The 22,136-nt window shown below is 48.7% G+C and overlaps 1 protein-coding gene across 1 annotated transcript in view; it reads left to right on the forward strand.

Annotated features, from left to right (window-relative positions):
• The first annotated feature begins 4,398 nt into the window (after window positions 1-4,398).
• DNAH3 (dynein axonemal heavy chain 3) overlaps window positions 4,399-22,136 on the forward strand; it is a 193,832-nt gene continuing 176,094 nt past the window's right edge. Inside the window, exons 1-7 of the mRNA XM_036309630.1 lie at window positions 4,399-4,553; window positions 8,315-8,419; window positions 8,993-9,215; window positions 14,840-14,912; window positions 15,292-15,466; window positions 18,017-18,206; window positions 20,305-20,500. Coding sequence (XP_036165523.1) covers window positions 4,524-4,553; window positions 8,315-8,419; window positions 8,993-9,215; window positions 14,840-14,912; window positions 15,292-15,466; window positions 18,017-18,206; window positions 20,305-20,500 — 992 coding nt within the window. The 5' untranslated portion in view covers window positions 4,399-4,523. The remainder of the gene's footprint in view (window positions 4,554-8,314; window positions 8,420-8,992; window positions 9,216-14,839; window positions 14,913-15,291; window positions 15,467-18,016; window positions 18,207-20,304; window positions 20,501-22,136) is intronic.

Raw genomic sequence — 22,136 nt, forward strand, 5'->3', positions numbered from 1 at the left:
CCCGCTCAGGGCCCCGCCCCGCTCAGGGCCCCGCCCCGCTCAGGGCCCCGCCCCGCTCAGGGCCCCGCCCCGCTCAGGGCCCCGCCCCGCTCAGGGCCCCGCCCCGCTCAGGGCCCCGCCCCGCTCAGGGCCCCGCCCCGCTCAGGGCCCCGCCCCGCTCAGGGCCCCGCCCACCACAAGCCACGCCCTCGTCCCCCCCCCGCTCAGGGACCCGCCCCAAGCCACGCCCCCAGCTCAGGGCTCGCTTGCGCCTGCGGGGTGCCCTGGGCAGAGTGCGTTGCCACCCACCTACTCCCAGCCTTTTGGAACCAGGAGGACCAGCCCCGCGAGGTTTATGGAGGCGGAGACTGGCTCACAGGGAGCCGCCCTTCTTATTCTCCGTGGAGACGCGAGTGTTCAGGCCATCGCTGGAACAGGTGCACCGGAAGCTCTTCTGGAAGCGTCTCTGGAGCTCAGGGTATTTGGAATAGGATTGCGATTGGAAGATTTAAACATCACTTCTCGAATGCAGGCGTCCTGAGCTTATCTCCGTTCTTTATACATGAGAGTCTAAGCCCAAGTCCCTGGGTTCCAGGAAGAGGCCTCCCAGCAGGGCTGACAATGCGCTGGGAAGCTCTGTGTTGAGAGCCTGTCCTGCATTGCAGGAAGCTTAGCAGCGTCCCTGGCCTCCACCCCCTAGAAGCCACTGGTACTCCCCTTCCTCCCAGTTGTGACAACTAAAAATGTCCCCAGGCATTACCACATGTCCCCTGGAGTGGTTGAGAACCACTGCCATGGAGAATACTGGTTAAGACCATGGCCTTGGGGTGAGGGGGGCACCACTCCTGAGCTCTGTCCCAGGGCTGCCTCTCACTGTGTGACCCTGGGCCAGTGATCTCACTGAGCCTCAGCTTCCTCTGTGAGATGACAGACCTGAGAGCTGGCCTGCTGCTGCACAATTAGTTCTCGGGCACTTTCCCTCCTGGCACCTATGCTGATTACATCTCTACCATGGCCTGTGGCCATAGCACCCTGGAAAATAACTCTTTTTTTGTTTGTTTGGTTTTTAGTATTATAGATGTCTCCCATTCCCCTCCAACCCCTCTTTCCAGCCCCTATTCACCTCCCCCGCTCCCGCCCCCCTCCCAGGTCTTCACCACCCTGTTCCCATGTCCACAAGCAGTTCATATCCTATATCAGTGGTTCTCAACCTTCTGGCCCTTTAAATACAGTTTCTCATGTTGTGACCTAACCATAAAATTATTTTCGTTGCTACTTCATAACTGTAATGTTGCTACTGTTATGAATCGTAGTGTAAATATCTGATATGCAGGATGGTCTTAGGCAACCCCTGTGAAAGGGTCGTTCGACCACCAAAGGGGTCATGACCCACAGGTTGAGAACCGCTGTCCTATATAATAAAGAGGTAATATGCAAATTAACCCTCACACCCTCACAAGATGGCTGCCTACAACCAGGCTGGCAGGGGTGTTAGTGAGGGATGACTGAACAACAGGCTGCATGGGGTGACCAGGCCAGCAGGGGGGACAGTAAGAGGCAACCAGACTGCCGGGGGGGGGGGGCAGTTAGGGTTGACCAGACCAGCAGGGAGGGTGCAGTTGGGGGTGACCAGGCTGGCAGAGGGGGCAGTTAGGGGCAATTAGGCCAGCAGGGGGGGGCAGTGAGGGGCGACCAGGTCAGCAGGGGAGGCAGTTGGGGGCGATCAGGCCAGCAGAGGGGGGAAGTTGGGGGTGATCAGGCTGGCAGGCAGAGGCAGTGAGGGGCGATCAGGCTGGCAGCAGGGGGGGGGGCATTTAGGGGGGACCAGGCAGGCAGGCAGGTGAGCGATTAGGAGCCAGTGGTCCAGGGGATTGGGCCTAAACTGGCAGTTGGACATCCCCCGAGGGGTCCCAGATTGGAGAGGGTTCAGGCTGGGCTGAGGGGACCCCCTCCCCCATGCACTAAATTCATGCATCAGGCTTCTAGTCTATATATATAAAAACCTAATATGCAAAGTGTCTCCTTGGGAGTTCGACTGATCTAGAGCAGGGGTCCTCAAACTTTTTAAACAGGGGGCCAGTTCACTATCCCTCAGACCGTTGGAGGGCCGGACTCTAGTTTTAAAAAAACTATGAACAAATTCCTATGCACACTGCACATATCTTATTTTGAAGTAAAAAAACAAAACAGGAACAAATACAATATTTGTATTTGCATGTGGCCCGCGGGCCGTAGTTTGAGGACCCCTGATCGAGTTTGATTGCTTGCTATGACATGCACTGACCACCAGGGGGTGGTGTGGAGTGAAGGGAAGCCTTGGCCGGCAGCTGGCAGCTGCTAGGGACACTACCAGTGCAGGAATTTCATGCACTGGGCCTCTAGTACGCATGTAAGTTCTTTGGTTTCTCTCTTCTCGTCTGGAAAATAGCTCCTTAGGCAAGGAGAAAGCAGCCATGGTTGCAGTGGGGCTGGCTGTGAAGAACTCAGCACCTTGCTGAAACGCAGGCTCCAAAATATGTGATGGTATTATTTCTACCAACTCATGTTTCTAGAAGTAATCAGGCTGGTGCATAGAAAAATAAGCTTGGACTAATAATAAATATAAGCTAAGGGATCAGGCTCTAACTCCACAACAGCGATGAAAGGGGACCTAATGGTGGTTGGGGATTGGAGGACATGGACAGGGTCCCTACATTGTGATGTTTAGGTCAGTCCTGTGTGGCTTCCTGCGTGTGGCTCAGCTGCAGTCTGATGGGTGTCCCACCCAGGAAAAGGTTTCTGTGTGTTTTGTTTTAGGACAATACTTTACAACCATTATTCCCTGGTGGGTGCTGTTTTGGAAAGCTGAATTGGGGCTTTCACTGCTGCCATCTAGGGGCGCCTCTGTGAATCCCCCTACTCCTCCCACCTCTGTCATTTTTGAGGGCCAGCCCCGTTTCGCTTTTCCTTGTATATCAGCTGCCTCCTCCACCACATTGTTTATCCCATGATGGCAGGAATCGTAGCAGGTCTCCAGACATGGCTGCTGATAGCCATTTGATGGGTCAGTGAAACAATCCCATGTGCAGTCTCTCCTATGTCCCTACAGTGTTTTACTCTGGCTAAGCAGCCATCTCAGACCTGCCAGAGCACTGGGCTCTGAATAGGATTGTGTGAAAACTTTCCTGCAGCAGATAGAGACCCTACACTGTCCACACCACAGAGATGGGGACAACCTAGACCAGGGGTGGGCAAACTTTTTGACTCGAGGGCCACAATGGGTTCTTAAACTGGACTCAGAAGAAGGAGCTGCGGCCGTGTTTCCCGACGTTGCCATGTTAACACTGCTGCTGGTGAAGGAGCGGAGGGGAGAGCAAGAGAACCCCCCGCTCTTTCAGCTCCGCGGGCCGGGCCGGATAGAACAGCTGGACGGACCGGATCCGGCCCGCGGGCCGTAGTTTGCCCACGGCTGACCTAGACCCTAGTGGATCTCTTCTCTCTGTATTTTCAGTTTCAACAAATAAAAATGCAGGACGCCTGGTTTAATTCCAATTTCAGGTAAGCATAACGTTTTAATATTAGTATGTTCGGCTGTTGAATGGGACCTACTTATACTAAAAAATTCTTTGTTCTTTACCACAAAGTCTAAGTCCAAGCCGTGGCCGGTTTGGCTCAGTGGATGGAGCGTCGGCCTGAGGACTCAAGTGTCCCGGGTTTGATTCTGGTCAAGGGCATGTACCTTGGTTGCGGGCACATCCCCAATGGGGGGTGTGCAGGAGGCAGCTCATCGATGTTTCTAACTCTCTATCCCTCTCCCTTCCTCTCTGTAAAAAAATCAATAAAATATATTTTTTTTAAAAAAAGTCTAAGTCCAAAGGCAGAGTCCCTTACTGCCACTCACACTCCCTTCCTGGGTCATTGCTAAACACCCTCTCATCTGCCCTCTGTCACAAGTTTCCTGCTGCCTGGCTGCTCCTCCAGCAAAGGGGACACCAGGACACGGCAGTCAAGCCCAGGCTTGTATGTGGGCACCGCAGAGGCCTCTCCCTCCTTAGCAACCGACACGGAAGCCGGGTCATTGCCTGGTCATCACGCCTCCCATGTTAACAGCCAGGGAGGGGGGCAGCGACGAGTTCATTTGCTGAGGATATTGTTTCGGGGGTGCCTCCTCCCCATTCTCTGTTAATCTGTAACTCTGCTTCCGTTTTCCCGTGAGCTGGGTGTGTTCCTGGGAAAGACCCAAGGGGAGAGCTCGGTGGGACAGCAGGGAGGCGTGGCAAGGGGAGCTGGAACCGCAGCCCAGAGCCCAGCAACGCCCAAGGCCGCCTCCTGATTCTCTGGCCTCCCTTTCTCTCGTCTACCAGGGAGCTCCTCGGGGGCTGAAGTCTGCGACCTCATAGAGGCAGCCCTGGGAACGGAGTGTTCAGAACATCTGGAAAATTCCATTGTCTGTGTCCTCCCTATGATGCTCTAAGGAAGTGTGGAGTTCAGACCCACTGGTAGGAGAGGAAGAAACAGACTCCTTATTCCTTTTTTGAAAAAAAGGTCCAACTAGAACGTACAATATGAATGACATGGATTGCTCATCTCCAGAGGTGTGTATGCATTTTAAAGTATTTTTCTTTTTCTTAACCCATATTTTCAACATGTAGAGACTGGGGCGTGGGTGGGAAGGGGATGTTTCAATCACAGGCCAGTGGCCGTGGGCTTCCTTGACTGAGCTAGTGTGCTAACCACATGTTTATGTTGTGTCCTTTGAAATATGCTTTTTTCTGAATTAAGCTTTTTTATCCAATCCTCACATTTTACTGGGAAAATTTCAGCTGTTGTTCCCTTCCCTTCCCTTCTAAGGCAATTAGACCATATATTCCATCCCACCGTTCCCAACACTGGCTGCACATCAGATCATCCTGGGAATGTCTTAAAACATGGAGACTTGGCCTCATTCCCAAAGTTGCGAATGCAGAAGGTTTGGAGTGTGGCCCCAGAGTCTGTCTTTCTCACTAAGACTCAAGTGATTCTGCTGTAGCGGGTCCTCAGGCGAGGATTTGGCAATGGCCTGTGAGAGGATGTGCAGACTTCCCATGTGATCTGAAATAAGCCACATGAAATTAACAGTTCTACCCAATCTAGGTGCCAAATTCTTGGTTGTAAGAGCTAAGATTCAGTTGCTCTTTTAATGAAGATTATTTGAGCCCTCGCCAGTGGTTAGAGCGTCAGCCTGCGGACCAAAGGGTCCCGGGTTTGATTCCTGTCAAAGGCCCGTACCTCAGTTGCAGGCTCCTCCCCTCCCCAGGCCCTGATCAAGGCACGTGTGGGGACAACCAATCGATGTGTTTCTCTCACATCGATATTTCTCTCTGTCTTTCCCTCTCTCTTCCACTCACTCTGAAAATCAATGGAAAAATATCCTTGGGTGAGGATGAAAAACAAACAAACAGATTTTTATTTGAAGCAGATTTAAAAGCTAGGCCAAGGGAAAGATTTCCACTGACCACAAAACCTTGCTTGCAAAGGTCAGTATCACCTGTCCATCTGGAGCCCTGCAGGAAGCCGAGAATGACTTCACGTTCCTAAACTGCTGCTGCCCAGACCCAGCCTGGATAGCACGGCACCTGCTGGGGATGACCCGGCTTCTTTCAAGCTGATGCTGCAGTGTTTTCATCTTATTCACTCATCGCTGCAGGTCTGCTCTTGATTTCAATAATGAGAGAGGGGGTTGTTGGAGATGATCACTCAATTCTTAGATCCTTCAAATTGAGGTCAAGAGCAGAGAGTCAGACAGTGATTTAAACCAACAAGGCAGTTCTCTCAGTGGGTAAACAGCAGGGTCCACGGGTCTCAAACGCATCATGCTCAAGGTAGAGGCGGAGCATCCCCATGTTTCCTGAGTTCTGCTGGCTGGTGCCACCACTTTCACTGAATGAGGCCATGAGATCAGTGGAGCGCCTGTTTGTAAAGATCCTAGGCTCAGGATGCATCTTCACTTATGGGTTTGCTCATTTGTTTATTTTTAAGGTCAACACATTCCCAGAATAATTCTTTGTGTAAGTGATTCTTACTGTTTCCACTGTGTGGGGTTATGGAGTGATACCTTTATTTGTTTTTTTAAAAATATATTTTATTGATTTTTTACAGAGAGGAAGGGAGAGGGATAGAGAGTTAGAAACATCGATGAGAGAGAAATATTGATCAGCTGCCTCCTGCGCACTCCCTTCTGGGGATGTGCCCGCAACCAAGGTACATGCCCTTGACCGGAATCGAACCTGGGACCCTTGAGTCCACAGGCTGACGCTCTATCCACTGAGCCAAACTGGTTAGGGCTGGAGTGATGCCTTTAAAAGCACCCCTGTGTGGCTAGGCTGTGTTACCTATCCTCTCCGAGCTTTCGTTTCTTCAGCTAAAATATGAGTATAAAAATTCACATAATAATCCTATATAATAAAGAGGTAATATGCAAATTAACCCTCACACCCTCACAAGATGGCTGCCTGCAACCAGGCCAGCAGGGGGGTTAGTGAGGGGCAACCAAACAACTGAACAGCAGGCTGCGTGGGCCAACCAGGCCAGGCAGGGGGGTGAGTGAGGGACTACCAAATGACTGAACAGCAGGCTGCGTGGGCCAACCAGGCCAGGCAGGGGGGTGAGTGAGGGACAACCAAATGACTGAACAGCAGGCTGCGTGGGCCAACCAGGCCAGGCAGGGGGGTGAGTGAGGGACTACCAAATGACTGAACAGCAGGCTGCATGGGGCAATCAGGCGGGGGCAGGGGGACCATGAGGGGTGACTAGGCCAGCAGGGGGGGCCAGTTGGGGCGATTAGACTGGCATGGGGGGCAGTGAGGGGCAACTAGTCCGGCAGGGGGGTGGCAGTTGGGGGAAACCAGGCCGGCTGGGGGGCAGTTAGGGGCAATCAGGCTGGCACGCAGAGGCAGTGAGGGGTGATCAGGCTGGTGGGGGGAGGGAGAAAGTTAGGGGCAACCAGGCAGGCAGGCAGGTGAGCAATTAGGAGCCAGCGGTCCAGGATTGTGAGAGGGATGCCGACTGCTGGTTTAGGCCCAATTGGTTTAGGGCCTAAACTGGCATCAGACATTCCCCAAGGGGTCCCAGATTGGAGAGGGTGCGGGCTGGGCTGACAGGACCCTGCCCCTCATGCACGAATTTTATGCACTGGGCCTCTAGTTTGAAATAATGGCAGATGTTGTTGTGTTTTTTTTGCAAGATTGAGTCATCAGTGAGGGGTTGGCTGGGGAAAGTGGTGGCTAACATCTGATTTATATATTCCTGAACCCCACTACCCATCACCAGTTACCCTGCGTGACCTAATTTGCTGACCCAAATTAATCAAATCAATCTAATAATGTCTTATATTAACAGGAGTTCAGTCCAAAGTCATTGCATAGGGTGAACAATCACAGAGAATCAAAATTGTCTGTAAAAATCCCTTAAATTTTTATTAATTTTAGAAAGAGAGGAAGTGAGAGAGGGTGGGAGAGAGAGAGAGAGAGAGAGAGAAATATCGATGTGAGTGAGAGACATCAATTGCCTGCCTCCTGCATGCCCCCTACTGGGGGTGGAGCCAGCAACCTGGGCATATGCCCTGACCAGAAATCAAACTGGCAACCTTTTGGTGCATGGAACAAGGCCCAACCAACTGAGCCACACTGGCCAAGGCCCTGAAGCTATTTTGAATGTGCTGTACAGCAGCGCTTCTCATTCAGTCCAGCCCCACAGTTTCCCCAGTGCTGGGTCAAATTGCAGCGTCTCCTTCAGATGAAGCCATTGTCCTGCGGCTTCAGGGGACTGGTGTGGGGCAGACGTGCACACAGCATCAGGCAGCACTGCAGCCACGTTCAGCTCTGCTCCGGGAGGCACCTGCACTGAGTCCCTGAGGTTCACTCCCAACACACGCTCACTGAAGGGAAGGTGGGCTCCAGCTCCCACAGGTTTAAATGATGTTTTTTCTGCAGGAAGCTCAGAATGGCTGTGCTAAGCACACACAGCATGCAATGCGATTGCATGGGTAAATTCCTACTTGAATTGTGCATATGTGAAATGCAACAGTATTTTTAAAAGGCAGCCCCTTTCATCACAACACAACGTAGGGCAGCTTGGGGTGCCCTTACAATTTGGGCCCTTCCCTGGAGAAAAAAATATCTGAGTTTGCTCCTAAGCATGTAGCTAAGGAGGAGATGCTGCTGGAAAGATGGATGGCTTAACAATGAGATCTACACAGTGGACGGGGATGAGAACTCTGTGCCTAGAATATTCCTGGGAATCTCTACTCCTCACCAACTTAGAGGCTCAGGAATCTTTCCTCATTCCTAAAGAGTGACTTTGTTCCCATTTCCAACAGATCCCCAAAAGTGACTCGATACATCACATGAGCCGCTGCCAGATGCGGCCCGAGCTCCCCCCTCTGCCTGCTTCTGCGAACGAAGAGCCGTCTGAAGTCTATCAGGTCTGTTCACCTGGTGGCCCTCGGGGGACAGGCAGGCAGGGTTGACAGTGGGATTGGGGGGTTTGGTCATTCCTGTGACCGGGGAAGGTTACCTGCTGTGTTATTGAAACTCTCTGAAATGCTTCATCTTCAGCTATAAAGTGAGAGCGATTATTTCTTTCTAGCCATGTCCATTAGGAATAAAGACAATAAAAATCAGTTACCTGATTCACAAGCTTACTGTTTACTGAAAGCCAGCTATTATCCTTGGCTTCAGAAACCACGCTCACAGTGGCCAGGCAGGACAATCAGCATCCACTCAGAAAGCACTCGCAGCGAGTTTGCAGAAGATAGAAACAGCATAAGGCATGTGGGACTCTGCGATTGTCAGCAAGAGAATGTAGCGAGGCCCCCTCAGAGCCCAGGCACCCTGCTGGGGATCAAACCCGCAAACAACCAGGGCATGTGCCCTGACCGGGAAGTGAACCGTGACCTTCTGGTGCATGGGCAACATCCAACCCATTGAGCAACACCGGCCAGGCCACTCACAAGAGATGGCCCTCATTGCATCTCTCTCTGCATGTCTCCCTGTAGACGGTCATGTCACACAGCTTTTACCCCCCCTTGATGCAACGCACATCGTGGACCCTGGCTGCACCCTTCAAAGAGCAGCACCACCATCGTGGACCCAGCGATTGCATTGCCAACAATTACTCCTTGACAGCTCAGGACCTGAAGCTGAAGGACCTGCTGAAGGTCTACCAGCCGGTCACCATCAATGTCCCTAGGAAAAGGGTCATTCAGGAGTTCCCATCAGGTATCTGTGGCAGGATGGGGTCTTGGAGTTTGATTTGTAATCCTGGGTTCTAGCCTGGCTTTACTGTTACGGCAGCTAATTTTAGATAACCTCAGTTAGTCTCCTCACGTATGAAATGGGAATGATTGTAAAGGCTAACCTTACATATACATACACCAAACCTTACATACAATGCACCAAGCACTATTCTCATGCACTTGTGTTAATTGATTGCTGTATAACAAATTACCCCCAAATTTAACAGTTTAAAACAGCGGTTGCCAATCTTTCAGACCTCACAGATCACCATTTGGCGACTGCTGGTTTAAAACAACCACTGCTTATTATATTATGGTATATGTGGATCACTGGGTGGTTCTGGCTCAAATTCTCTCTCAACCGGCAGTCAGACATCCCCTGAAGGGTCCCAGGTTAGAGAGGGTGCAGGCTGGGCTGAGGGACACCCCTTCAGTGCATGAATTTTGTGCACTGGGCCTCTAGTCCTATATAATAAAAGGCTAATATGCAAATAGACCAAATGGCAGAACAATCGAACAACCAGTCACTATGACATGCGCTGACCACCAGGGGATGCGCGCGGAATATGGCGGGCATTGGCCGTGGTGAGATGGTGGAGCAGGTGAGCAGGGGTGCCAGACCATGGCGGGGCACTGGTTGCTGTCATCAGGACGAAACTCTGGTGGTTACTGAAAATTCTTTGCGCCTGCACGCCACAGTCCTGCCTGGCACTCACACCTGCTGCCGATACTGGACCCGCTTACACCCATTGCTGGTGCCCGGCGCTGGCCCCACTTGCACCCACTGCTGGCGCCGGCCCCAATTGCTCCACAGAGCACATGGGAGTGGTGGCAGCAGGAGTGGGCTGCTGGCAAACAGTGGACTGGGGGCCACAGTGGGCAGGGCCAGTCAGGGGCACGGAGGATGAGGTGAGACCCACCCCTGTGCCCACTGCAGCCTCCTGGCCTACACTTCCTTTCAAGGTGCACCAATCCATGCACTGGGCCCCTAGTGTGCATATAAGATCTTTGGTTAATCTCTTCCCACCCCTCCCCTTCCCTCAGAGATTCATCAGTCTGTTCCATGTTTCCATGCCTCTGGTTCTATTTCATTCATCAGTTTATTTTGTTCATTAGATTCCTTATTCATTTGTTTTGATTTTTACTTTCAGTTGATGATAGATATAGATTTATATTTATGATCTTCTTCTTCTCCCCCCCTCCTCCTCCTCCTCCTCCTCCTTCTCCTCCTCCTCCTCCTCCTCTTCCTCCTCCACTTCCTCCTCCTCCTCCTCTTTCTTCTTCTTCTTCTTCTTCTTCTTCTTCTTCTTCTTCTTCTTCTTCTTCTTCTTCTTCTTCTTCTTCTTCTTCTTCTTCTTCGCCCCTTCACCATTTCATGGTTTGGTGGTATTAAACTCCTTTAGCTTTTTCTTGTCTGTGGAGCTCTTTATCTGATCCTCAATTCTAAATGATAGTTTTCCTGGGTAGAGTAATCTTGGTTATAGATCCTTGCTTTTCATCACTTTGAATATTTCTTGCCATGCTTTTCTGGCCTGCAAAATTTCTGTTGAGAAATTAGCTGACAGTTGTATGGGTGCCCCCTTGTAGGTATCTAACTGCTTTTCTCTTGTGGCTTTTAAGATTATCTCTTTGTCTTTAACCCTTGGCATTTTAATCATGATGTGTCTTGGTGTGGGTCTCTTGGGGTTCATAGTGTTTAGAACTCTCTGCATTTCCTGGACTTGTAAGTCTATTTCTTTCACCTGGTAGGGGAAGTTTTCTGTCATTATTTCTTCAAATAGATTTTCACTATCTTGCTCTCTCCTCCTTCTGGCACCCCCATGATGCAAATGTTGATATAGTTGAGGTTGTTCCAGAGGCTCTTTACATTATCTTCATATTTTTGGATTTTTGCTGGAAGCCAGTCCATCCTTGCTGCTTGACACAGTCGCTGCAGGGAAGAAATATCTGCACAGCATATGTTTCAAGGGACCTGGCGTATATGGCATACTGTTCTTAATATGTTTGCTCCCTTCTTAGCACTATGTGTTTTAACCAAGGTCATCTCTCCGAGGAAGGTTGTTTCCCCAGGTGGGGATTTTCCCCTGGAGTTAGGGATTAACAGGACTAAGGAAGGGAATAAAACCCCTTAACTAAGTGCCAGGCGGGTAATTAATCACTTTAACTACAAACAATCACACTTAAGCTACATAATCTTTACTTAGGATAATCTCCTTCAGTTACTTCCTTGTAGCTTAACAGAACAATAGAGTAAGTGACCTTGAAATGGAGATAACAAAGGCCCTAACCTTTGGAATAGAATGGATAGGATTAAAATAAACTGGTATAAATACAGATGTAACAGGACAAAAAAGACCAAACCTGGCTGGAGAACCTGGCTAGAGAACCTGGCTAGGCTGCTGATCAGCTGAAGGCTGTCTGCATGTCATTCCTTCTTCGCCGACACTGTCCACACCTTTGAGAACCCCTGGACCTGCTGGGGTTGGACCCCAACAGATTTTTTTTTCATTTGCTCTTCTGATTGGGTGATTTTGCTTCCTCATATTCCAAATTGTTGATTTGATTCTTGACATCCTCTACTGTTGATTCCCTATAAATTATTCTTCATTTCAGCTAGTGTATCCTTCATTTTTGACTGGTCCTTTTTCATGTTTTTGATGTTCTCACTAAGATCCTTAAATTTCTCACTAAGTCCTTTATCATTCTCAATAGATTCCTTGAAGCTTTCATTAAGTTTCTTGAGCATCCTTGTAACCATTATTTTGTACTCTGTATCCAGTAGTTTGCTTGCTTCCATTTTACTTAGTGTGTTTTTTTTTCTGGAGATTTCTTCTTTTTGTGACATGTTCATCTCCATGTTTTGGCTGCTTCCTTGTGTTTGTTTCTATGTATTAGGTAGAGCTTCTATGTCTCCTGGAATTGGTAGAGTGGCCTTGTGAAGTAGGTGTCCAAAAGGCCCAGTGGCTCAGCCTCCCCAGTGCCCTGAGCTGGGCAATCTAGGTGCACCCCCTGTGTGAGCTGTGTTCACTGTCCTATTGTAGTTGAACTTTGATTGCTGTTGGCATCACTGGGTGGAATTGACCCCCAGGGCAACTGGCTGTGATGACCAGTTGTTGTCTACAATGGAAGAACTGCTGTTCAGGAGACACCCCTATGGAGCAGGACTTGCTTCAGTGGGGTGCTCACCAAGTCTGCCTCTTGAGTGTGTCACTTGTTAATGTGGTAGAATTGTAATCTGGTGTTGTCTGAAGCTGTCCACTGGTGCACTGGCTCTAGGACCTCCTGGGATGTACAAAGTCGGCCAATTTCCAAAGTTACTGGAACTTCTTCTCCCTGGGGCCATCTGGCACAAGCTACAGAGCAATCTGCAGATGGCTGCTACTTGTGTTGGCCTTGGAGGTGCCCAGGAGAGGCCAAACTATGAACTAAGGCAGGTTGCTGCTAGTGCCAGGCCTGGGGCCACTTATTGATAGGTATGGAGCATGCTTGTTTGAGAGATTTTAGAAAAGTCTGAAGCCTGAGCCAGGACAGGCTATTCACATGGAAAAGCCACTACAAACAGCTTGGGTGGGGCTGAAAATTGGATGGGGTGGGGTCTCAGAGAATTTCCATGGTGAAACAAATAGTGTGGGCCAGATTGATGGAGACTCAGATATGGTGACTGCCAGTCAGCTCTGTGGTGGAATAGGTCCCAGCATAGGAATAATAATCTCTGCCAGCACTTTGGTGGCTGGAAAGCAGGCTGGGAGAAAGCTTCCCCTGAGTTCCTGCCCTGATGCCAGACAATACAGTTCCTCCCCATATGTCCTTGGATACTTTCAAGCTGCTTCCCCAATACTGGAGCTCAGAGGGAGTGACTCCAAGTAAGTCCATGCACTGGCCCTTTAAGAGGAACTGCCTGGGTCTCTGTCAGCTCTGTGTCACTCAGCCACAATCTCTGCTGGTTTTAACAGCCTGAAGTTACAGGGTCCTCTCTTCCCAACACCAGAACCCTGGGCTGAGGGGTCTGGCATGGGGCTGGGACCCCTTGCTTCTTGTAGGAACCTCCACAACCTAGATATCCCTCCCAATTAAAAAAATGTCATGTGGATTTTGGACCAGCTCATTCCATGTCCCTGCCCCTCCTACTAGTCTCAACATGGTTTCTTCTTTACTTCTCTAGTTGTAGGACTTCCATTCAGATAGATATCAGGTGGTTCTGAATGATGGTTGTTCTGTAGTTTAGTTGGAATTTGATCTGGTTGTTGGAGGATTTGAGTACCACATTTACCTACATCACCATCTTGGTTCCTCTCCCCATAGTACTTTGTATATATTAATTTATTTAATCCCACCAGGTACACATATATCTATTTAAGGGTATCCTTTAGTAATTCTTGTTAGATGTATGTTGGAGCAATATATTTTTATATTTAAAGAGGTTTTTTTTCCTATTACTATTATATTTGGAGTAGATTGATGAGGAGCTCAAGTATGAACTCAAAATATATCTTGAGAGTTTTCAGTTCTCTTTAATTTTCTCAGAATGTTAATTTAATAGTAGTATGACATTAATACTTTTCTATTACTTGTTAATTTCCTTAGGCTAGAAACTTAAGCAAGTTGAATAGTAGAGTTTTATGTCATTTATTAAAATTATTAGAGGCCCGATGCACGAAGATTCGTGCAAGAATAGGCCTTCCTTCCCTGGCTGCCAGCACTGCCTTTGCTCTGGCCCGGAGCCACCTTTCCGCCTTCGTGTGCTGCCCAGAGGCCCAAAGTGGCCAGGGGGGTACGGAATGCCTGCGTCATCACCACAACGCAGGCATCCCAGCCCGGCCACCGCCATCTTTGTTGCACAATTTGCATATCCTCTCCTTATTGGCTGTGGGTGCCGCCATTTTTGTCATGAAGTGACAGTCAATTTGCATATTCTGTCTTTATTAGATAGGATTTGTAGTTACCCTTTATTGCAAATAGTACTGTTTTATTTTGTTTTCTTTTCTTAAAATATTTTATTGATTTTTTACAGAGAGGAAGGGAGAAGGATAGAAAGTTAGAAACATCGATGAGAGAGAAACATCGATCAGCTGCCTCCTGCACATCTCCCACTGGGGATGTGCCTGCAACCCAGGTACATGCCCTTAACCAGAATTAAACCTGGGACCTTTGAGTTCGTAGGCTGATGCTCTATCGACTGAGCCAAACCAGTTAGGGCAATAATACTGTTTTTTTTATTTATGATAATCACACTTTTTTTTAAAAAAGTAAATATATTAAGTTTAAATATCTGAGTCTATTTAAAGAAAAATATGAAACAATAATACATGTGACATTTAGGAAACAGAGCAACAGGGTTGGAGAGTGGATCAAGTAGGAAGTTATTAATACCTGTCAAATGTATGAATTTGCTCATCCCTATTTCACAATTGAAGAAGCCGAGGCCTGGAGTGATGAAGTCACTTCTTCAGGGCCACACAGGTAATTAGTGGTGCAGGTGGGACCAGAACCCACATCTCCTGCCTCATCCCACTGCACCTGGACAGTCCTGAGAGCCACATCCCTGTGGAGAGAGGATGGCCCAAGGCCACTGCCCATCACTTATGTCTTTCTTCTCCACTATTCTAGCAACAAAAAGCTCAGCAGAGCCTGAGAAAAAGAAAATGAAGTCCTCCCCAATAGACAAAACGGATCATACCAGGTAAGATTCTTCATTGTCTCTATGGGTACAAGGATTTCAGGACACCAGGCTGAACCACAAAAGGCTGTGGTCTCACTAAAGCCATGGTCTTCTTGGCTTCAAAGCATTCCCAGATAACCAGTAACCAATGTCCCCCACTCCCCAAATTCCCTTAATCTAAAAAAACTTTAGATGCTGAATAAAAATAAATTAACCAACTGAGCAAACCAGTGCTAACATACATATGCAATGCTCCATGTTAGAGGTCGCCGCTCATGCCACAGCTCTCAGATGACACGGAGGAGGGCTTCTCCTGCAGAAGGACCCTCATGTGGCTGGAAAGCAGGCTGACAGCTCAGAGCCTCTGCTGAGCCAGGGCTGAGCCATGTCTTCTTTTCAGGACCAAATCCGCCCACAAGACCCTGACCTCCTCACCCAGGAAGAAGGAGGTGATGACCTCTGAGACCCCCCCAGGAAGCAGACCAGCGAGCCCAGAAGAGCAGATTAACATGATGTTACAGAAGGAGATGGAAATAGAAAGTAAAGAAGCCAAGCCATCCAAATCAGACTTGGAGGTACATTCTCATCACTGCCTTTCTCCCAATTGGCATCTCAGTGATTCTGACCTGGGGGGAACAGCAGAATCACCCAGGGCATGTTTTAAAAATACACAGTCCAGAACCCAGGACAGTCTACTGTGTGTGTGTGTGTGTGTGTGTGTGTGTGTGTGTGTGTGTGAGTGAATGCATTCTCTGCTCTAGTAAGCCTTAGAAACCAATAGCTTTGGGTCCTCTGAGAACATAAGTTGCAAAATGGTGACCCACAGGCTGGGGTTGCCAGATGTTGGAAAAACAAAAACAAAACACAAAACAGGACACCCAGCTAAAGAAGAATTTCAGATAAACATGAATAATTTTTTAGTATAAGTATATCCCAACCCATCTGGCAACCCCACCACAGGCTGAATTTGGTCTATCGCTGTATGAGGGAAATCTCATATGAGCTAGATTTTTAATTTCTCTTGAAAAATTAAGATACTCTGAGCTGAGTAGGAGCTGCCTCCTTTAGGTGAGAGATACATTCTCCAGTTTGTTGGTCTCCACCATTCTTATTATTTTTTTATGTCCAGCCAACTGTCACCTGTTAATGTCACCTGCTTGATTGTAGGTAGCCTTTTGAGTTTCTAACCTCTACCTGAAAAGGAGAACAATAAATCTTTCGAGCAAATAGCTTATGAGTTTATAGTACATAAAAATGATTAACAATAAAAACTCAGTCACTGTGCTGTTGACAAAATTCCATGCTAACCCTTACTTGACCTGGGTACTAGGATCCTTCTCATTGTCCAGCTGTGGAAATTGGGGTGCAGACTGATTCAACAGCTTGCTGGGGTTGTGCAGTCAGGAAGAGGCAAAGCTGGGCCTCAGGCCAGGTCTGGCTGACAGTAAAGTCTCTGTGGGTAAGAGCTGCCAGCATTTCTCAAAGTTGCCAGCAGATTACAATCACTTAAAGTGCTTGTTTAACAGAAACCAAACTGCCTGAGGAGGGGTCTGTGGGGCTGCATTTTAACCAGAGCCTCTGTCCGACCCCGGGCAGTTCTTATGATGAGGGAGTTGGGTGTGTTTCTGTATAATCAGCTTTCACTCCAGTTGGAAAAGGTGAGCTCAGCCTCTTCTGACCTCAGACAGTTGGCACTGACCCTCAAAGCTGATTTCAAACCCTTGCCTACACTTGGTGCTTCTCATCTATTTGAAATGATCCATCGCTAGAGCCACTCAGCCATCAGCAGCTCAGAGGCAGGCCCTAAGGAAACAAAATGTTCAGTGTCACCAGGTGACGCAGGCCATTTTTATTCAGTGTGTGCATCTGTAGCTTTTCTCAACTCAAAAGCCCATGGTTGGCCCTAACCCAGTGGTTCTCAACCTTGGCTGCACATTAGAATCCCCTGGGAATCTTTTTAAAATCCTGATTTCTGGGCCTCATCCTCCGGAAATTCTGTTTCTTTGTTATGGGGTGGGGCCACAACATTAGTAACAAAGAAACAGAATTTCCGGAGGATGAGGTCCAGAAATCAGGATTTTAAAAAGATTCCCAGGGGATTCTAATGTGCAGCCAAGGTTGAGAACCACTGCCCTAGCCAGTTTGGCCCAGTGGATAGAGCAATGGCCTGTGGACTCAAGGGTCCCAGGTTCGATTCTGGTCAAGGGCATGTGCCTTGGTTGCAGGCACATCCCCAGTAGTAGGTGTACAGGAAGCAGCTGATCAATGTTTCTCTCTCATCGATGTTTCTAACTCTCTATCCCTCTCCTTTCCTCTCTCTAAAAAAAAAAATCAATAAAATATATTTTTTTTAAAAAAGCCCATAGATGGCCCTAGCCAGCTTGGCTCAGTAGATAGAGCGTCGGCCTGTGGACTGAAGGGTCCCAGGTTCAATTCCGGCCAAGGGCACATGCCTGGGTTTCAGGCTCGATCACCAGTAGGGGGTGTGCAGGAGGCAGTCGATCAATGATTCTCTCTCATCATTGATGTTTCTATCTCTCCTCCTTCTCCCTTCCTCTCTGAAACCAATAAAGAAATATCTATCTATCTATAGATAGAGATAGATGATAGATAGAGAGAGAGAGAGAGAGAGAGAGAGAGAGAGAGAGAGAGAGAGATAGATATTTTTAAAAACCCACAGTTGGATTAGAAGAGCTATCATAAGTCTCACTAGGTCTTTGGGGATCTTTTTTCCCCAACTGACGGCTACAAGCTGCGTTGCAGAGGATCAATGTTGAGGAGAGTGAATCATTCGAGTCCTTTTAAGGAACTCACTCCTCTTCTTAAAGCTCATCAGGTATGCTGCCTCATCTCTCTTACTATCTGCATGGCGTTTGACAAATCTTTCTTTGTATTTCACTGACCTCTCTCTAGCTTTGGTCAAAACCTTGAGTCATGGGGAAGACTCGGCAGTGACCTCATAACCATGTGTGTGAGGTCACAGCGCAGGCCGCACAGCTGTAGCGCAGGAAGGGTAGGGAGGGGCGCTGTGTGGCCTTGGCCTCCTGTCAGCTGATGGGTGTGGGAAGGTGGGCATGGTTCACCAATCATGATCATTTTCTTCTCTGGTGGTTTGTTTACGGAAGAGGTATGATTATTACTTGACCCATGGAATCCGAAAAGACATGATTGCCCCCGAGGAGGATGAAGTGATGGTTCGGATTTCGAAGCTGATTCCTAGCACTCTGCTGATGAGTCCCTTCCTGGAACCCCTGGTGAACACCCTCATGGAGGAGAAGGAAAGTTACTATTACAACAGCCTCATGAAAAGCATCGGTAAGGCTGGGCGGACCTGGGCGGGGGTTCCCATGCAGAGGGCCCCTTCTTCTCACTCTCAGTCCTCTACCCCGTTTTTCTGAAAACGCCAAAGCATTTTAACTTTTAATTCAAATGCCCCCACCCCACCACCACTCCTGTCTCCCACAGACCTCTCACACGTTAATGTGCACCCACTTAACCTGGGTCTGGTCCTGACGGGTGGACCTGAGGGGGCCCAGCCTGCATAGCTAACAAGCTCCAGGTGAGGCAGCAGGTGCCACTTCCCAGGGGCAGCGCTACGAGGGCACGGGCCAACTCCACATCTGAAATCACACTCAGACCTGCCTCTTCTCTCCACTCTTTTGCCTCTCTCCAGCCCGCAGTGCTCGCTGCATCTCCTGCACTCACAGCCTTTCTTGTCTCCACTGTCAGCTCACCTGTGCCACTAAGTCTCCACTGTCTCTGCATTTTCATGGGGTCTTAGCTGCCTTAGAGACTGTGAGCTCTTTGGTGATGAAGGCTGTCTCCCTCACTCCCCTTCGGCCTGGGCCCCAGGTCTTGCTCACAGAGGTAGGGGGACTGTTCGATGACCATGAGTGATGTGCGAAACATGCCAAAGAGGAGGGTTGCCGGAAGCCGGTCCATCCTTGCTGCTTGACACAGTTGCTGCAGGAAGAAACATCTGCACAGCATATGTTTCAAGGGACCTGGCGTATATGGCATACTGTTCTTAATATGTTTGCTCCCCTTCTTAGTACTATGTGTTCTAACCAGGGCCACCGCCCCAAGAAAGGTTGTTTCCCCAGGTGGGGATGTTTCTCTGGAGTTAGGGATTAACAGGACTCAGGAAGGGAATAAATCAGTAAAACCCCTTAACTAAGTGCCAGGTGGGTAGTTAATCACCTTAACTACGAACAATCACGCTTAAGCTACATAATCTTTACTTAGGCCATAGAATAGGATAATCTCCTTTAGTTACTTCCTTATAGCTGGAGTAGTGACCTTGGAATGGAGATAACAAACTAGCCCTAACCTTTGGAATAGAATGGATAGGATTAAAATCAACAGAACTAGATAGAGATGGGATTTTTGGCAAAGGTCAGATAAGAACTATGGACATGAAACAAGGAACTGTAGAAGGTCAAGGGAGGACCCAAAACATACCATGATGTGACTATAGAGGCATGCTTATAGGATCAAATGGTATAAATACAGATGTAACAGGAGAATAAAGGGAGAACATGGCTATGCTGATCATCTGAACACTGTCTCCAGCTCATTCTTGGCCAACTCCGTCCACACCTTTGGGAACTCCTGGACCACTGGGGCTCGACCCTGGCAGAGGGTGACCATGTTAGTTCCCTTCCTTCCTGTTTTACCTGGACAACAGCCATCTTCACCAACTTGTCTAGTTATTTTTAATTTCCTAATTAACTTTCTGGTGGTGTCAGTGTAATGGCTCGTTGTTTACTAAAGGTAGAACCAAACTCAGAAGAATAAACTTCTAAGTCCTTCAAATTCCAGCCCCAACCTACTTTTCCAGTTTTATCACCTTGAACTCAAACCACTGGCACCTGCTATTCCTGCCACAGAGTGAATAACAGCTCCTGGAGCCGCCCGCACTCTATTACATGCTGCTCCTCGGCCCGTCTTCCCTCCCGGGCCTGTCTCAGAAACACCCCCTCATCCCTCAGGACCCAGCTCAGATGTTACTTCGCCTGTGAAGCTTTTACCAATTTTTCTTTCCTTAGCATGTGAGGTTTTTGATCTCTGAATTTCCATTACAAGTATCTGGTGTCATCCATTGTGTTAATTTTGGTCTGAGGAGTCAATTAATGATTAATGAGGCATCAGCAAATACTCATTCATTGTCATGCAGATGCTAGATATCCTAACAGGATGCCATCCCGGGTTCCTTGCGCTCCAGGCTGCGGTTACCCACCTCCTTGCTTGGTGTCTTCAGACAAAAAACACAGAACCGCAGAGCATGCGCAGGGGACTGCTGGCGACCCTGCCCGTGAGGGAGCATTTTCAAATGTTGCCTGTGGAGAGTTGAAGCTAAGAGCACAAGTGCTCAGGGTCCCTGCGTAATAACAGTGTTTCCCATTGGTCCTAGTTGATTACATCCTCATGGACCCAGAGGAGAAGAAGAGGCTCTTCATCGAGAGCACCCCCCGCCTGTTCCCACAGAGAGCCGTCCGGGCGCCTGTGCCCTGGCACGGGGCCTACAAGAGCGCCAAGAAGTGGAACGAGGAGCACCTGCACACGGTGAACCCCATGGTGCTCATCCTGGAGCAGCTGTGGTTTGAAGAGTAAGAAGGGCCTCCCTTCCCCTCCCGTCTCTTTGCTGCTTCCACACATGGGAGAACATGTTACGCTGGGCACTATGAGGTAGTCCTGTCCTGGGCACGAAATCACAACATCAGACCAACAGGCATAGGGACTGGCCCACAGCCCCCGGGTCTCTCAGCACTGGAGCATCCTGGGTAAGAGCACAGGCAAGGAGCCAGGCTGCAGGGCCAGGCCTGGACTCCGGGGCTTCATAGGTGAGAGGTATGGGTGTGTTACCACCTCTCTGTGCCTCATCCCTGAATTTGGGATAATGAGAGCTCATAGGGTTGTAGGAGGAATAACTAAGTTAATGCTGTAAGGTACTCAGAACAGTGCCTGAAGTACCTCCATTACCACCTGTGTCTCGCTGAATCCTAATTGCATGTTTACTTGCTCGACCTCCAGCCCACGAGAGGGTGGGTTGTGTAATGTTTATTCGGGCGCCAGATGTGTAATGTGTGTTTTCCCCACGTCCCGTGTGGTTTAGGGTTCGGGCTCTGGAAGAGGGGCCACACACAAATGAAAGAGTTGAGACAAGAGATAATAATTTGGAAACTGGGGGGCCAGGGGAGAGCCCATCCCAAGAGGATGGACTCGGTTGTGCTCAGGCCTTGGCATCCTTTTATTCAGTTTGGGATGCACCCATAGCCCTTAGGCAGGCAAGTTCCAGTAACAGGCAGACGTATCAGCAAGGATGTACATGATAATAGATGGGGAAGTTGCTTCTGCTACCATTATCTCCACTAAACAGTAGGTGCATAGCTCTGACCTTTGCCAGGGCTTCAAGGGTCACCAGCCTTCCGTTCCTTGTCCACACCTCTCTGCTAGAGAAGACAATAGGCAGCTTCCCACACTGGGTACTTGGGTCTTACTCATTGATGTAACTCAGTTCCCCACAGGATGGCTGGCGGCTGCCTCGTTAAAAGTCATCAGTGACTAATTGGCCACAGGAATTGTAAAAGTCCAGCAGGCAGGAGTCTCTTTTTTTTCCTCTTAAGTTTTTCTAAATTGAAATACAATTCACACACCATAAAACTCACCCCTTTGAAGTGTACAATGCAGTCGTTGTGAGTATATTTGCAAATTTTTACAAATATTTAACTCAAGAATATTTTTATCCTCCCCCAAAGAAACATGTACCTGTCAGCAGTCTTTCCACCCTCTCCCTCCTCTCGCCCTGGTGACACTGATCTGCTCTCCGTCTCTGGAGCTTGGCCTCATCTGGACATTTCCTGTAATCGGAACCAGGTGGTCCTTTGTGTCCGGCTGCTTCCACCAGCAGGATGTTTCCAAGGTTCATTCAGAGAAGCATGTATTAGGACTTCATTCTTTCTTCTGGCTGAACAATATCTCACTGTGTGGCTATCCCGCATTCTTCCATTGCACTGGGAAGAAAGACTCACGTTCTATGGGTCCCTCAAGAGGGAGTGCAACTCCTGTGGGAGAATAAGGCCACCAGAGTTCACTGAAAGTCAGGCTGCCACCATCTGGGTTCTTTTTAGAAAAGTTAGAGGCAAATATGTGTATTTAATTTTGATTGGCTGAACTTTGCAGCTCAAATATTTTGTCTTGGGAAGGTCTCTAGCTTAGAATGTGTTTTATCTTGGAGAGCTTAGT

This window comes from Myotis myotis, unplaced genomic scaffold (genome assembly GCF_014108235.1).
Source record: "Myotis myotis isolate mMyoMyo1 unplaced genomic scaffold, mMyoMyo1.p scaffold_m19_p_5, whole genome shotgun sequence".
NCBI lineage: Eukaryota > Metazoa > Chordata > Mammalia > Chiroptera > Vespertilionidae > Myotis > Myotis myotis.